The sequence below is a fragment of the Marmota flaviventris genome, chromosome 3 (assembly GCF_047511675.1).
Source record: "Marmota flaviventris isolate mMarFla1 chromosome 3, mMarFla1.hap1, whole genome shotgun sequence".
In the NCBI taxonomy this organism is placed as follows: Eukaryota; Metazoa; Chordata; class Mammalia; order Rodentia; family Sciuridae; genus Marmota; species Marmota flaviventris.
In genome coordinates, this window is record NC_092500.1 from 39,468,429 (window position 1) to 39,485,766 (window position 17,338).

At 37.4% G+C, this 17,338-nt stretch overlaps 1 protein-coding gene across 2 annotated transcripts in view; it reads right to left on the reverse strand.

Annotated features, from left to right (window-relative positions):
- Syt1 (synaptotagmin 1) overlaps window positions 1-17,338 on the reverse strand; it is a 197,386-nt gene that overhangs the window by 81,175 nt on the left and 98,873 nt on the right. For both annotated transcript variants that reach the window (XM_027929322.2, XM_027929315.2), the window contains exon 6: window positions 10,931-11,048. In XM_027929322.2, coding sequence (XP_027785123.1) covers window positions 10,931-11,048 — 118 coding nt within the window. The remainder of the gene's footprint in view (window positions 1-10,930; window positions 11,049-17,338) is intronic.

The window sequence follows — 17,338 nt, forward strand, 5'->3', positions numbered from 1 at the left end:
TTGCTTTGCCTTGTAAGATGTTTTCATTTGCCCACTGAGCTTGGCATTTCAATGCCTTGAAACATTTATGTCACCTCCAGAATCAGGAGTTTCAAGGTCACTTGAAAAATGTCCCAGTACAGATCTCTTTGGAATTCGCTATTTCTACTTCTCCATCTGTGGATTTCTCTTGTTAATATATTCCAGCTGAGCTCTATTTCCCCAGGAAGTTGTCTATTGCAAGTCTGATTTATTCTTGTTTGTTTTCAGTCCAACATATTCAATTTTTACATTTACATATGTAGCTTTGACTCACAAAATCCTATAGCAATTTACAGGGGTCATAGGCATTTGAACTCTCATATCATATTGTCACTTCTTCCTAGGGCAATCACACACAACCTTCTGGAATTAGCCCGTGATAACACACAGTGGGATGTCAAGTTCTTCATCAGTATCTTTCTTTCACATGAAAGGCATCCAGATTCCTTAGACTTGAACCCTTTCGCCTCATGTTGAGCAACATCTCTTCCCCTTTACCACTAACTCAAACAGCTGGAACATCACTGTCTTATATCTCATCCTCTTTAGTGTACAAAGTACCAGTCACTAAAACAACACATCAATCTCTACACAAGGAATAAAGAGAGAAGATCCTTTTCAGCTTGGAAATAATCTATTAATATTCCAGTCTTAAGCACCTATTGATCCTGCTTTTACTGTCTAACCAAATAATTTTAAGTGACAAACTATTTGTGACTTTTACAATGGAATTTTAGTTTGGATATAAAGGATATTTGGAGTCAGGTAGGCTCTTTGGACAGCTTCCAAACTATAGAATATAGTTAGCCACCTGCTCTTTAGGTTGACCCCCATGAGAAAGAATAAGGACTTACAAATCATGTTTTATTAATGTAGCCTGAAGACAGACTATTGGGTCTGACATCTCAGCTTTGCCAAATACTAATTCTATGACCTTGGGCAAGTTATTTACTTCTTTGTGCTTCAGTTCCATCAATAGAGTAGCCTAAAAAATAGTCTGTACTTCATAGGTTTATAATGTGGATTAAATCAGTTAGCATTTGTAGGGAATTTAGAGCAGTTTGTTCTTACATTGTGCTATGTAAGGGTCTGCTATGAATTTCATTCCTACACATAAGGATGGGCATGGTGCCTGGCACAGAATAGGTATCACTCTTATTGACCCCAGGTATGGTGAAGGATAGATGTCAATCATCTGCTGGCCAGAGGACTGAAGAGGCTTTGCACAAACTGTTCTCAACTAATACATTTCAGCTTGTCACTTGTTTCTTTTATTTATCTGCTTTTCTCATTTCCTTAAAATGACTATGCCTAAACTTCCTTTAGACAGTCTATCTCTCCGTATGGTAGCACCAGTATATGTGTCTGGCTTGACTATAACCTTTAAAATATCTCACTGTCTAGAACAATGAAGTGTCAAGAGCTGTCATTTCTTTTTTAGATCAATATGTTCAGATTTTAGGGATTCAGATTATTTTATCAATATCATAATTAAGCACTTTGAAGTGTCCCAGAATTAATTTTATAATGTAACATTCAAGCCTAAAACCATGGTGAAGCTTCTGACATCATGGCCAACTTATTATGCATATTCCTGCCCCATTAGCTCAATAAGATGCCAGTTTATTTGCATATTATTGCTTGACCCCGATATCATGGCCAATTAATTTGCATATCCCTATCTAATTGGCTCAAATAAGATTTTGCCATTTTATTTATTGGCCTAGCTCCCAGACTAGTGGCTTTTAGTTCAAATCAATTGAATTTGGAGTGGTTTTCTTTGTTATGCTTTCTGCACCAATGGAAGGACAGATAAGGGTGGTGGTCAAGGGCATTGGGGAATGACTTCAGAATGTGTAGAGGAAACATCTGCTTTTATCTTCTCTTTCAGAGGAAGAGACTGAAGGGGGAAAAAAGAATGATTTAGACAGGTAGGCAAAGTATTTTTCAGGGAGGAGGATGCTGGAACTGATAAAGAAAACAGGACTTGTTATTTGAGAAAATTCCAGTATATAAGGCAGAGGATGTATTCTATATCACTGACAACAAAATTCTGGCTTAGAACTTGGTTGATCTGGCTCTCTGCTAAAATTATGATATAGCATTCAAGCCTCTAGAGTGTAGTTTTAAATTTAAGGCACATGAGAATAACAGAACTGGGAGGGGGAGGCTTGTTTGAAATCTTTGAAATCTTAAATTTTAACATGTTCCCTGGGCGATTTTAATGGAGGTAGGAAAAATATCACATCTTCATAAATATTGCTTAAGGGAATGATCTGCCTTTGCTGATTGATGGTTTCTATGTGGAATCCAGTGGTTACCTGGGTTTGGGTGAGTTCTTTCCTAAATGACTTCAAATGTTTAAATCTGGCTGTATTTCCCAAATTAGATTTTCTGCAACAGTAGAAAGGTAGCTAGAAGAAAGACAAATTCTTGAACAATTTATTAAAACAAAAAAACGTTTTATTTTAGAGAAAGGAGAGAGTAATTGTGGGAAAGGGGGAGGGAGACAGGGTGCTCTGTCTCTGCATACTGACAGTCTGACAAATGCTGACTCCTAGGTCTTCCTCCGTACATCCTTTCCTTCAAGTAGTTGCTGTCATTTTTGAATTTCACTGTCCCTTTCATTTGGAGATGTTTTGGAAACCTCTCCTATACTCCCTCCCTTTGTTTTTTACAGTACATATTTCATAGTGGTAAGGCAGGACTAAGCTTGGCCAGAAAGAAGTCTGGGGTTAAGCACAGGACATAGGGAAAGAAAGATGACAAAGGGGAATACTTCCAGCCACACTCTCTCAACCCCTATTGCTCCCCAGCCCTCGGGTGTCCCTGACCTGATTCCTCCTCATAGCCACCTCTTCAGCTCCTTGATGTGCAGGAGGCTGATGGAATAAATGCATATGGTGATTTCAGTCCATTACATATGCTTTCTCAGCACCCTCTTGACCCCATTCTTGACATACTTTTATTTAATTTTATTTTTCTTACAATTTAGGTGATTACAAACCTTATCAAGTGGACAGGAGTGCAAACTTTTTGCCCTTGTTGATTTGCTTTGGTTCTTAGTAGTGTAAACACTTGGAAAAATCTGTAAAGAACTGTGTGCTGGCGTCTGGGAACAGGGGAAGTAGAATAGGTCTATGAGGCAGCATTCTGCTTCATATTGACCCAGGCAAGAAGGGCAATATGCCAAAGGCACAAGAGAGGTGAGAAAATCAATTTGTGATTCTGAGAAGACCAGGAAGGGGGTACCCTGGAGTTGTTAGGATTATTCATAGAGGTTTATATGCAGGAACATTTCCCAGTTTCCAAGAATGCCTCAATTTCCAACAATCTTTGCAGCCTCCATTTCTAGCCTTACCTACCTTGAGAACCTCATCTTGGTATTTCAGCTCCAGGTAGAGGAGGCACCTTTAGTAAGCAAGAGACTTGATTTTATTAGGCAGAAGATTTGATTTTCCTTTAAGTACCAGGCAAAAACCAAACAAAAACAAAGCTTACTCATATTACTCTGTATTAACTTGCCCCTGAAAAACAGTATTGTTGTCCTAACTTGATGTGGGTAGGGGGTTGTGGGGAAAGTCAGATGGTACAGTGGAAAATGTTCTGCATTGGGTATCAAGGGACATGAACTTCAGTTGTACCTATAAATCTTTTAACTTTGAATGTTAGCTAATTGCGAGTATTTAGTTTCAGTCTATGTGCCACATGGAGCGAGATGTTTATACACATCATCTAAAATCTTCAAGTTTTAATTTTCTCACTGGTAAAATTGATAATAATACCTTCATAAACTACCTAACAGGTCTATCATGAGAACCAGAGGAAGGAAACAAAGAAAAGGATTTCTACATTAGAAAGCATTCTATAATTAATAATGTGATTTTTAATAGTTAAAAGTATTATCTGATTTCAGTTGTAAAATAGAACTTCTACTTCATTGTGTCCATTTTGCGGATTCAGAAGTTTACCTTTTTCTTTATTAAATAAAAAACTTGGAGAATTTAATTTTAATAGTAGGAACTTAACTTATAGTCCTCAGATTTCTCATTAACACTGTATTTAGAAGTCCCAAATTTCTAAGATAACCAAAAAAAAAAAAAGAAAAGAAAAGAAAAACCTCAAATCAAAACAGAACTTGAGGAACATAATTCCTGTGACATCAATAGGAACAAAAAATTCAATTAGGAGCAAAGTGTCTGATTACTTTCTGATGTGGGAATCCGCACAGGAACAGGAACAAATTGAATCTTAAAAACCAGTAAAACTTGAAACTATGAGACATACAATTTCAAGCCTTTGGGAATTCTCAACTTTTCTAAAGGCTTCACTTTCTTAGATCTCTTAAGTCTCTTTCACAATTTTCCCTAATAGAAGAGAGTTATAATTTTTTAAAATAATTTCCTGAGAGACTTATTCCTAACAGACAGGTATATAAAAGGCAGTGAAGATCATGAGAGACTCGATATTTATTAGGCAGAAGACTTGATTTTCCTCTAAGTACCAGCCATAAACAAAACAAAATAACAAAACAAAACCTACTCACATCCTTCTGTACTAACTTCCCCTGAAAAACAGTCTTTGTAGTCTATAAGATCTAATATGAATAGTTAGATTTAGATATCCCCTTCTTCTTCTTTTTTTTTTTTTCTTATAAGTTCTTGGGAATTGGAATACAAAGGATTCAAAGCAAGGATCTACAGTAGAGAAGCTACTAGTTCGATTAGGCTTGTCCCTGTGAGGTAGGAAGGCCTCAGATTTGTATCATTTGCTTCATGGATATATAAGATAGAGGTATAATCTTTGTGCAGTGCATTTTGAATTCACTATATAGGAGGAAAATAAACTGACCCTGTCAGAGAGTAGTAAAAAAGTTTTAAAAAAGATTTCTGCAATCTGTATTTGGGGTAAAAATGGGAGTTCATAACCCACTTGAATATAATGTATGAAATATGATATGTCAAGAGTTTTGTAATGTTTTGAACAACCAATAAAAAAACAACAACAACAAAAAAAAAACAAGGTGTTAAAAAAAAATAGTTTTCTTGGATCCTCCAAGTATAGAATCATGTCCTCAGCAATTAATGATGTTTGAGTTCTTCTTTTCCTATTTGTATCCCTTTAATTTCTTTTGTCTGTCTAATTGCTCTGGCTACAGTTTCAAGGACTATATTGAATAGAAGTGGTATAAGGGGGTATCCTTGTCTTGTTCCAGTTTTTTTTTTTTTTGCCATTTAGGATGATGTTGGCCTTGGGTTTAGCTTTTACAATGTTGTTTTACGTAGATAGCTTTTACAATGTTGAGGTATGTTCCTACTGTTCCTAGTTTTTCTAGTGTTTTGAACTTGAAAGGGTGCTGTATTTTGTCAAATGCTTTCTCTGTATCAATTGATATAATCACAGGATTCTTATCTTTAAGTCTATTGATGTGATGAATTATATTTATTGATTTCTTCATGTTGAACTAACCTTGCCTCCTTGGAATGAACCCCACTTGATCATGGTGCACTATTTTTTAAAATGTTTTTTGTATGTGATTTGCCAGAATTTTATTGAGAATTTTTGCAGCAATGTTCATCAGGGATATTGGTCTGAAATTTTCCTTCCTTGATATGTCTCTGTCTGGTTTTGGTATCAGGATGATACTAGCTTTGTAGAATGAGTTTGGAAGGATTCCTTCCTTTTCTATTTCATGGAATAATTTGAGGAGTATTGGTATTAATTCTTCCTTGTAGGTCTTCTAGAACTCAGCTCTGAATCCATTTGGTCCTGGGCTTTTCTTGTTTGGTAAGCTTTTGATGGCATCTTCTATTTCCTAGCTTGAAATTCTATACTTAGAAGATTCAAAACCTCCACCAGAAAACTTTTAGAATTAATTAATGAAGTCATCAAAGTAGTAGGATATAAAATCAATATCCATAAATCAAATGCATTTCTGTACATCAGTGATGACTCCTTGAAAGAGGAATTAGGAAAACTTCCCCATTCACAATAGCCTCAAAAAACATAAAATACTTGGGAATTAACTTAACAAAAGAGGTGAAAGACCTTTACAGTGAAAACTACAGAATACTAAAGCAAGAAATTAAAGAAGACCTTAGAAGATGGAAAGATCTCCCATGCTCTTGGATAGTCAAAATTAATATTGTCAAGTTTTAATTTTAAAATGGCCATACTACCCAAAGCACTATACAGATTCAATGCAAATTAAATTAAAATCCCAATGTCATTCCTTATAGAAGTAGAAAAAGCAATCATGAAATTCATTTGGAAAAATAAGAGACCCAGAATAGCCAAAGCAATCTTTAGCAAGAAGAAAGAAGCAGGAGGCATCATAATACCAGACCTTAAGCTATATTATAAAGCTATAGTAACAAAAATGGCATGATATTGGTACCAAAATAGACATGTAGACCAATGGTATAGAATAGAATTCACAGAGACAAACCCACATAAATACAATTATCTCATACTAGACAATGGTGCCAAATACATACATTGGAGAAAAGATAGCCTCTTCAACAAATGGTGAGGGGAGAACTGGAAACCTTTATTGCAGCAAAATGAAACTAAACCCCTATCTCTTACCATGCATAAAACTCAACTGAAAGTGGATCAAGCAAGGACCTAGAAATTAGACAAGAGATCCTGTGCCTAATAGAGGAAAAAGCAGGCCCAAATCTACATCATGTCATATTAGGCTTTGACTTCCTTAACAAGATTTCTAAAGAGCAAGAAATAAAATCAAGAATTAATGAATGGGATGGTCTAAAACTAAAAAGCTTCTTCTCAGCAACAGAAACAATGAGGTGAAGAGAGACCCTACATTTGGGGAGAAAATTTTTGCCACACACATGTCATATAGAGCACTAATCTCCAGGGTATGTAAAAACTCAAAAAACTTAAAGGCACACTCATACATTGCTGGTGGGACTGCAAATGGTGCAACCACTCTGGAAAGCAGAATGGAGATTCCTTAGAAAACCGCCATTTGACCCAGCTATCCCATTCCTCCATCTATACCCAAAGGACTTAAAATCAACATACTGTAGTAACACAGCCACATCAATGTTCATAGCTACTCAATTCACAATAGCTAAACTGTGGAAGCAACCTAGATATCCTTCAGTAGATGAATGGATAAAGAAACTGTGGTGTACATACACCCCAGCATTAAAAGACAATAAAACCATGGCATTTGCAGGTAAATGGATGGAGTTGGAGAATATCATGCTAAGTGAAGTTAGTTACTGCCAAAAATACCAAAGGCCGAATGTTCTCTCTGATAAGTGGATGCTGATCCCAAAAGGGGAGGAGGGAGGCATGGGAAAATGGAAGAACTTTGGGCAAAGGGGAGGGAGGTTGAGGAGGGTACATGGAGGCAGGAAAGAGATGGACATCATTACCCTAGGTACATGTGAGACTGCACATAGGGTGTGACACTACATGTGTAAAACCAGAGAAATGAAAAGTTGTGCTGCAATTGTGTACAATGAATCAAAATACATTCTGCTGTGCTATATACCTAATTTAAATAAATAAATAAATAATTTTTTCTTATTTTCTTCAATGTATTGCTGATTAATTCCTTATCTTGTCTTAATTCACTACTGGGTCTATTCAAAACATAGGGCTACTGATTTGCCTGAATTGATTGGACAATTCTATCAAATGGATGAATTGTTTTTTCCCCAGTGAATCAAGCAAGTTTTTAAACCATCTGTTGTTTTCACATTTTGCACAGTTATCCCAAGATTTGATAAAGTCAGTAATAGAAATAATTACAGAAATATTTAGTGAGCACTTAGTTGTTTCAGGTTCTGGGCTGTCACTTAGTTCTCAAAATAAACTTATCTGCAGTGTCCCCTTATCACTCTGCTTCATGGATCATGCAAGTGAGGTTTAGAAGAGCTACATAACTTGTTCAATGTTAAATTGCTAGTAGTGGCAGAGTGGGGTGTAAACATTGGCAAAACATCCCACTTTGGTTCCAATTAACTAGCCATTTCCAGTAAATGCAGTTTGGCGTTTGGATTACCTGAAATGATCTTATTATATAATTTTGGTCTCCTTGTACGTAGGTCAGCTTACTTTGAGACAGACCATTCAAATGCTTAAAGTTGTTTTAATGGTAAGTAGGTTAAACAAATTTGAAATGCAGGACTTGTTTTTTCAGGCCATACCTCCTTTGTAAATAATTCATTATTCATTCAGCAGCTATGCTCAGTGCTACCAGTCAGTGAGAGCATTGTGAGAGACATAAATACAGAAGGCAGCCTAGTGAGAGAGAAGTGCGATGTTACAGAGGTATGAACAAACTGCTAGTGGCATTTAAAAAAGACAAAGATTTATTTTAGTGGGATGGATCAAAAAAGGCTTCACAGAGTCCCACCACCTAAAACTTTCTCTCTCCCCACGCAATCCCATGCTTCACTTCTGCTCCTCTTCCAGGTTGTTTCCAAAATGTCACCTACTCATCAGGCCTTCCCTTACCACCCCATTTACATAACTTCCAACATTCTTTACCATCTTACCTGCTTTACTTCTCCATAGTACTGGTCACTTCACTATATGCTTTTTCATTTATTGACTTCTTATCTGTCTCCCCACGTTAAAATACAAGCTGTAGGAGGGCAGAGCCTTTTGTTGTTTTTGTCCACTAAAGTGAATCTAGTGCTTGCACAATGAAGGAAACAATACTTCAACTGGACCTGCAGAATGGGTAGGATTGAGCTAGACATTGGTTGAAGAGAGGGAATTCCAGGTAAAGGAAACCTCCTAAGCAAAGAAAGGTAGCAAGTCACACTGTGAATTTGGAGAAGAGTGTGATTGGCCATTTGGTTGCAGTGAGATATGGTATGACATAGTCTGAAATTACCTACATTATGTGGTTACAGTGGTTATGATTTAATTCAGCAGGCCGCAGGAAGCCCTTAAAATTTGACCTCTTTAAGAGTATTTGTACTTTAAGTATCTTTATTTAATATCTAATAATTAAACAAAATCAATCCAGGTAATTCAAGTGTCAGGGTGGAGCTAGGTTGTGTGGGTTCTGAAACTAATAAAGTTTTGATGATTTTCTTTAGAGAAAAGGATACAAAATTATGAATCTTAAATTAGATCTGACCTCTGAGTGTACCCCTTTCCTGTCACACTGGTGTGTTAGTACAGTGGGTGGTAGGAGCCATCCCGGATTTCCTTCCTTTGCTGGGCTTGTTAGCAGTAAGTAATATATGTAATATATGGCTATGAATGGAAGCCATGTACATATAGCCTGCTAGACCCAGGTTTCCTTAGCCAAATCCTGAAAATGCCTGTAGCTTCTCTGATATAATGGAATAAGAAGGGATGGATGATGAAGGAAAAGTCATGTGGAAAGAGACAGCAAATTGTGATTAAAAATGGCAGCTGAAATGTCTATGACCATGGGAACTTTACGAACTTGAGAGAAGCCAGTACAAGTAAGGCGCCCTGAATCTTTACTGCCTTCATGGAAACACTGCTGTGGAACTCTGCTGAAGGACCCAGGGTAAACTAGAAAGACTACGGGAGTACTGGATGTGGTGATGAGAGGATGGTTGGCATGGAAGTTAGGAAAGGAGCCTATGAGGAACCATTACCGGAACCATTAATGGCACATGGCTATTGAACCAGAAGAGATGGAAAGGTCAAGGTATGTGAAGACCTTAAGTAGTAGTCTGAGAGCAAACTGTAATTGTAGTAAAAAAAATTCTCTGCATGTTTTTCACTAGGCATATTAAATATTCTTCATATTTTCAGAGGAAACTGCGCTCATTGCTCCAAATTTGCTTTGTCATGCTGTTAAGGCAATGAAAACAGGACATTATTTAATAGGGTCTTGGTGATAGGAAAGAATTAGTGTATCTTCCCCAGGTGGCTTATTTATAAAGAGAAGTAAACTTAGGTACAAGGGGAAATTGGTTGACAAATTAGTGGGTTAGTAAGTGGAAATTCAACTTTAGCATTTTTTAGCTGTTGTGCTTTAGAATATAATATCACCATGCTGTATTAGTGTGACCTTTTGAAATTTGCAATACTTTTATTAGAGAAAGTGTTGAGTAACAAGTAGTATCCATTGTAAATCTGTGGACAGAAACAATGTCAACTGTAGTCTACTTATGATGACCTTGTGGTGTATCAGGAAAATTCTTCACACTTTAATGATTTACTGGAACATTAAAAATATAATTGATTTAATCATACAGAGGAGAAAAAAATTATGTTCAACCATGGAAATGACAAGTCCTTGACTTGACTTTGCTTTGGAACAAGAATGTACTTCATCCACTCTTTATTATTATGGTTGGGTTGTATATACTTTAAACCCCAAAGCCCCCCTATTTATTCTAAGCTATAGTACTGAATGCATTACTATGGGAGTTCACTTTCAAACGGATGATATATATATATATATATATATATATAATCTAAAATAGCCAAGCCTTTAATAAAATGATATTATAAAAATTATGTTAGACTATCAAATACCTAATAAACAAGTCTCTGATGAAGACTTTATATATATATATATCTTGGGTGAATTTGAGCCAAAAACAAAAACAAAAACAAAACCCCTCAAACTATAATCTGTCACAGTAGGGTCTTTCAGAAGGGAAGCAGAAATTTTTAGCTTTCAATGCCGTAGAAATGACAATTGATACTTTGGCTATGAAGAAGGAAAATAGATTTTATGTTTGATGCCAATTCCAATAAATTGAGAGTGGCTTCCTGGGGCACAGCGTTAGGATGGATTCTTAGACTGCTTCCAGGCTCAGTAGGAGAGAGGACTGTGATCAATTAAGGAGTAGGGAGTCACAGCAGGTGTGCAATGCATTTGGTATCCATGATGAAACAGCATTTAAAAAAATCAATAATCACCAGGACTTACCAGATAAGCCACCCACATCCATCTTCTTCAGATTCTTTGCCTCCAGAATGACGACAGTCAGTTTACCAGCAGTAGGTACATAGCGGAGGGAGAAGCAGATGTCACCCAATTTCTCTTGCTATGAAAACCAATAAAAGAGGTATTAACAATTTTTCAGATAAAGGTGAATGAATATAGTTTGTATGTACATATTGTAAATTCCTTGAGAGAGGAGGGTTATGACAATTAGAATCTGAAAACTTTTAGGACCATGGGTACACAGTGGTTCTTTTATTCATTAAGGAATCATCAAGAATTATACCAGTTTTTTAAAAAGCACATTTATACTTTAACATCCATCAAAATATATTTATAATTCAGTGGTACTGGAAGTGATACCCAAATGAGCACTGCAAAATGCTCAACAAAAATTTATAACTTTATAAAAAAGCTTTGAAAAGGGCTTAACACTTGTTTAGTAGACTCAACCTACCTCGATTTTTTTTTTTTTTACATATCAAATAGGATTATGTCTAACATTTTATGTTTATAGTTTTGGGAATAAAGACTTCCATTTGTGTTTTATTAAATTACTATTTATTGGTGAAAATTCTGAATTCCTAATAACTGAACTGAAATGAAATATGTTTTATACTTTTAGTTTTATTCATTTCAAATGAAGAAGTCTGACTTTCTTTGTCCTTATCTTAAAATTTGTAAAAAAAATTGATATGTGTAGTTATACAATGTGAAGAATCTCATAGCTCTTCATGTTATTCATTACATCATATTTTAGACACACAAAAAATTCACCGATGCTGTACTAAGGCATTTTTAAACAACTAATGCTGCATGTAAAATGATTAAACTACCCTCCACCCTGCCCCCGAAAGGACTCCTATCAATTCCCCCATCTTAAGTGAGACTCTGGGATTCTGTAGGATTACATATTATTCTGTAGGATTACTGGTTAAGAACCATGCTGTTGCTCAACAGAGTAGAATTTGCATTCACGTGTGTGTGTGTGTGTGTGTGTATGTGTGTGTGTGTGTGTGTGTGTGTGTGAGAGAGAGAGAGAGAGAGAGAGAGAGAGAGAGAGAGAGAGAGGAGTATGCTGTGCCCTTCTTAGATCCAGGAGGCTCCCTGCTGCTTTGTAACACAAGGAATTAGCTTTATGTCAAATCAGAGTTGTTTCTTAGTGTTTTCCCTTACAAAATACGAATTCTGATTCAGAAGAAGGCAACAGTTGTGTCAGACTTCTGCAGATAAACTTTTAACATAGGAATGAGGTACAGAGGGAATGAGGTACAGAAGCCTATATACTCAGGAACTTCTCATGCTATACTCAGATGAGGATTATATTTGGCCTTATCTATATATAATCTGACATGTATGTGACACCAGCCAGTCTTCAATGTAGAAATAACTGCCTAGAGGTAATTTAACAATGTAAGGAAGTATAACTACTTATTTTGGGATACTCATTATATCCATCTTTCAAGAAAGAAAAGGTATGATTTATCTGTAAGTAAGATGTAGGGAGAGAAGGAGAAAAGGTAATACTTTCTGCTGAAGTAATGCCTCTGTTGGAAACAATACTACATGTGTTTATGGTCTCTATTCTTTCATTTCTCAAATTTCTCAAGTCCCCATAGCATCTTACATCTTACCACTCTATGTTAATAAGAGCTGGGTTTTTTTTTTTTGGTACCAGGGGTACTTAACCACTGAGCCTATCCCCAGACCTTTTTATTTTTTATTTTGAGTCACAGTCTCATTAAGTTGCTGAGGACCTTGATAAATTGCTGAGGCTGGCTTTGAACTTGTGATCCTCCTGCCTCAGCCTGGCTAGCCTCTGGGATTACCGGTGTACACCACTCATTCTGGCAGAAAAGTTTGTATTTCTATTGTTGTTTGCATGTCTTAATTCTCCCACATGACTGTACCCTCCCTGAAGGCTGGGTCCTTGACTGGATATCACTTCCCATACATTTTCAAGTGTAAATAGGTAGAAACTTTAGATAATACACCTGTTTGAAATTACTGAGGTCATAACTCCCTTTCATTAGAATAAAACAATAGGGAGTTTCTTGTAATGTGCCAAGTTCACCTGATGTGCCCACTCACCTTTAGGAATTAATTGACACACCAGGAGAGTCTAGTGGAATATATTACTTTTTATAATCTCTGAAAATAAGAGAGGGAGTTAATATGGAAATTAACGCAAAGTGTGGCAAATTCATCTGAACTTTATGAGACAAGAGAAATGAAAATGAACAAAATTGCTGTTCAAAATTCTCATTAGGTGGAGGGTTCTTTGTGGTGGAATCTGCCTGTTCTCCTGGACAGCCTCCTTGGGGAGCTGTCTGTGCTGCAGGGTGGGGTTACTCTAACCCTTGCAATAGGCAAGTCAGACATGACCACTCTCTGATATCATACCTCTCTCTCTGGCTCATTGGTAGCAATATATAAACATCAGTTTACAACATTTTATTACTACAAAGTTTTAGAAACCAAGATTTTCTAAATTGTTAAAAAAAAATTTCCTTTCAGTTTATGATGATGGAGGGGGGGATTTTCTTGGAAAAAAGATAACCAAATCTAAATAGCAGATCCTACTACTTCCTAACAATTCCATCTAGTTTTCTGCACAACACCGTGGAGCGTGCTGATATGTCCACTTATAAGTGAAAACTTCATGACTCAGAAGTTACAGTTTTCATAATATCCCAGTGAGGAACTGAAGCAAGGTCTTTTGACACAAAATCATGTTTTCTTTACTACTAAGTGGCCATGTTGAATGATAAAAATTAATAGTGCAACCCATCATCCACTTGGATATTCCACTCTCACTTTAAATTAATTATGCTAAAGTCCTCCCCTTGAGTGTTCTCCTTTCCAACATCCCTTCCTGTCAGGGTCACTAATTAATCTGTTTTCAGTGGCCAATTCCCCTTTTTCTCTGTTTTCCTGTATTCATTTAACTCACAAGTCTTGTTTTTTTTTTTCTTTTTTTTTGGTAAATGTGTCATATACTTCATTTTCTTTCATTTCCTTTTTCTTTTATCATCAGTGTAAGCTTTACCTTAACCACCTCAACTATGTCCACCTCCAGCATGACTTCCACCTCCATATGATGTTTGCCACTGTCACCACTGCTACCCAACACCATGAGCTCAGCACCACCATCCCCACCACCTCCATTCTCACCATCAGCTCCATAGTGTTTGAGATCAAGCCCTAACCACTTCTGTCATATTTTTAAGAAATACTCTCATGAAACACCTCTTTAGTTTTAGTGTTTCCAAAGCCCAATGCAGGCTGCAAACTAATGCCATATGAATGTTTGAAAGGTTCAACCCTCTTGTCCTGACTTTTAAGAAGCTCTGTGTTTGCCTCTGCCCTAACTGTCCAAACCTTTTTCTCCGCCTCTTCAACCTTTAGAATACATCTTGAATGTATTTTCTCCTCATTTATAACACAGTTGATATTAGGTGACCAACTGTCCCCATTTGCTCAAGACTGCAGGGAAAGGCCTCAGTCCCAGGAAAACCAAGACAAGTGGTAACCTTAAATCAATGTCATCAATATTCTTGGCTTAAACTCCTTTAACAGTCTTCTAATAGCTTCTCCACACCTACTCTTGCTCCTTTCCAATATTTTCCTTATATAAGAAGCAGAAGGATCCTTCCAAAATGGGATTATGATCATGGGACCATTCTATTCAAAGCCCTTCAATATTTTCTCATTTCACTTAGAATAACATGTATTGCTTACACTAAAATATGATCTGACTCTTCTATCTCTTAACACTATTCTGATCTCATTTCTTCTTCCCCAAACATGCCCAGTCCAAATCTGTAAGAGGGTCTTCTGTATTTGCTATTTACTCTGTCTGCAATATTCTCCCCCAGATGCCATTATGAATCATTCTGTTATTTGGCTTTATACTCATGTCACCTCTTTAGAGAGCCTTTTAATGGAAAGCTATCTAAGTAATCTAATACACTTTTAAGCACACATTCCACCTGTGTCCTAGCACCTGTCATCACTTGATATTCTGTTTCTTTAGGTTTACCCCACCAAAACATCACACCTATGCGAGAAGAGACTTGTTTTTCTTGCTGCCATGTTCCTAGTGCTACAACAGTGCCTGGTACAGAATAGAGTTCCATATAAAGCCTGTCAAATGAATAATGCAGGTTCTCTACAATTGAATGCAGTCAGAATGGTCTTCTCAGTATCTGCTTTTTCAAAGCTTGGGTTCTCTAGAGAAGCAAACTCAGAATAAAGGCAAGGTTTATTGGAGTATGGCCATTTGATCAACACGGCACGGGTGGGAGGGGAGAGAAGCAGGATTGCACAAGTGAAGAACTTGGGCTGTGACATAATGACATCGAAGGCCTCAGCCAGTTCTCTGGGGTACTCTGGAGCTCAGATAGCTCTTCAGAGATGTTCTGAATTGGGGCACCAGAGATAAGACTTTACAATCCTGAATCAGCTAAACACTGAGTGTGGGCTGCCCTTATATCTAGTGTCAGGATCTCTTCAGCTTAGGATAATGTCGAGAACTTAGTTATGAGCTGTCAGTCATCAACACTCTTGACAACCAGGACAATAAATACCTTAGTCATAATGGTGCAAACATTGGGAGTTCACCACGGCAATCACTACTTCTCCATGAGCTATGTACTTTCCCACTACCATATTTTTTTTGCTTAGTTAATAAATCCACCTGAAATATCTCTATTCCCTTCTGCCTAATTAAATTACTCCTACACATGAAGGCCTAATCCAATTTTGTATTTTTAATGAAGCACCTCCTTATGCACGGCTTTCTGGTAGAAATTTATTTGTAGCCAATATTATGGTGCCCAGAGATGATTTTTCCCCCTATTTACTTTGCATACTTTATGGTTTGGGTATGAGGTGCTCCATGAGATGCTTATATGATAATGCAAGAATGTTCAGAGGTGAAATGATTAAATCATGAAAACTATAACTTCATCAGTGGATTAATCCTTTTAATAGATTGATGGATTACTGGGTGTTAACTAGGCAGGGTATGGCTATAGGAAGTAGGTCACTGAGGGTGTGCCCTTGGGGATTATATATTTTTCCCCTGGCTCCTCCTGTTTCCCAGCAGCCAAGAGCAACAGCTTTCCTCCATTATACCCTTCTACCATGATGCTCCACCTCATCTCAGGCCCAGAGCAATGGAATCAGCTGGCCACAAGATGAAACCTCTGAAACTGTGAGCCCAAAATAAACTTTTCCCTTCTCTAAGTTGTTCTGATTTTGTATTTTACTCACAGAGAAGAAAAGCTAACTAACAAAGCTTACGTGAGTTCAACTTGTTATAGGACAGACAGATGTGAATGGTTGGAACACAAGATTGAGAAAATAATTCTATAAAATGGACCCACTCTGCTGACCCCTACATACTTTCTTTTCCAAGAAGCAATTTATCTGCAGCCCTGCCTGGCCTAAATGGACAGGATATGTCACATTTCTTAGCAAACTACCTGTTATCTGCAGGAGAAATGTAGGTCCAAAATAAATGTCCATGGGAGAAACCCAGGAGGCTTTTGTGACCAGATCCTGAAACACTGGGAGATAAGGATAGTTTCTCCTAACTATCAAATCTGTAAGAATGTATGGTTGGGGAGATGGGGAGAGGGGGGGTAGGGAGTGGGGTATGCAGTTTGCCAAGGATTGAACTCAGGGATATTTGGCTACTGAGCCACATCCCCAGCCCTAGTTTGTGTTTTATTTAGAGACAGGGTCTCACTGAGTTGCTTAGCACTGTGCTTTTGCTGAGGCTGGCTTTGAACTCAAGATCCTCCTGCCTTAGCATCCCCCCTCCCCTAGCCACTGGGATTACAGGTCTGCACCACCAAGCCTGGCTTGATAGTGCATACTTGAAAGTCTGATGTCGTCTTGCTGTCAGTCAAAAGTGAAGAGGTGGATCTGGGCAGGACTGTCTGGAAACTTTTCTGGGATCCTCAATAAAACTGGAGTACAGGAGGGGTACATTGTCCCTCTCCTCGCTGAGAGGACCCAATCTCTCTCTCGAGAGTGTTCCTTTTTCCTTTTCTATCCCTTCAATAAACTCATTCCTATTACTCTGAGCAACGTGTCTGAAATCTTTCTGACTTGATAACAAGAATCGGGGTTTGAAGGGAGTCTTCATTCTGCCTCAGTTTCTCAGAAGGCCGTAATTCTGTAACAAACTCATACTCCAGAGGAGCAGGAATTTCACTTTATACTACCTCTATACAAAGCTCCAGGTACATAATTAGAGCTTCTAAATAACTGTGGGCTGTTTGTATTAAAATGAGAACCTCACCAGTCTTTTGCTTTGCAAACAGCACTGATGCTAGTGTTCTATCAACAGTGTCTCCAGTTTAATCAACAAGTCAACTAATG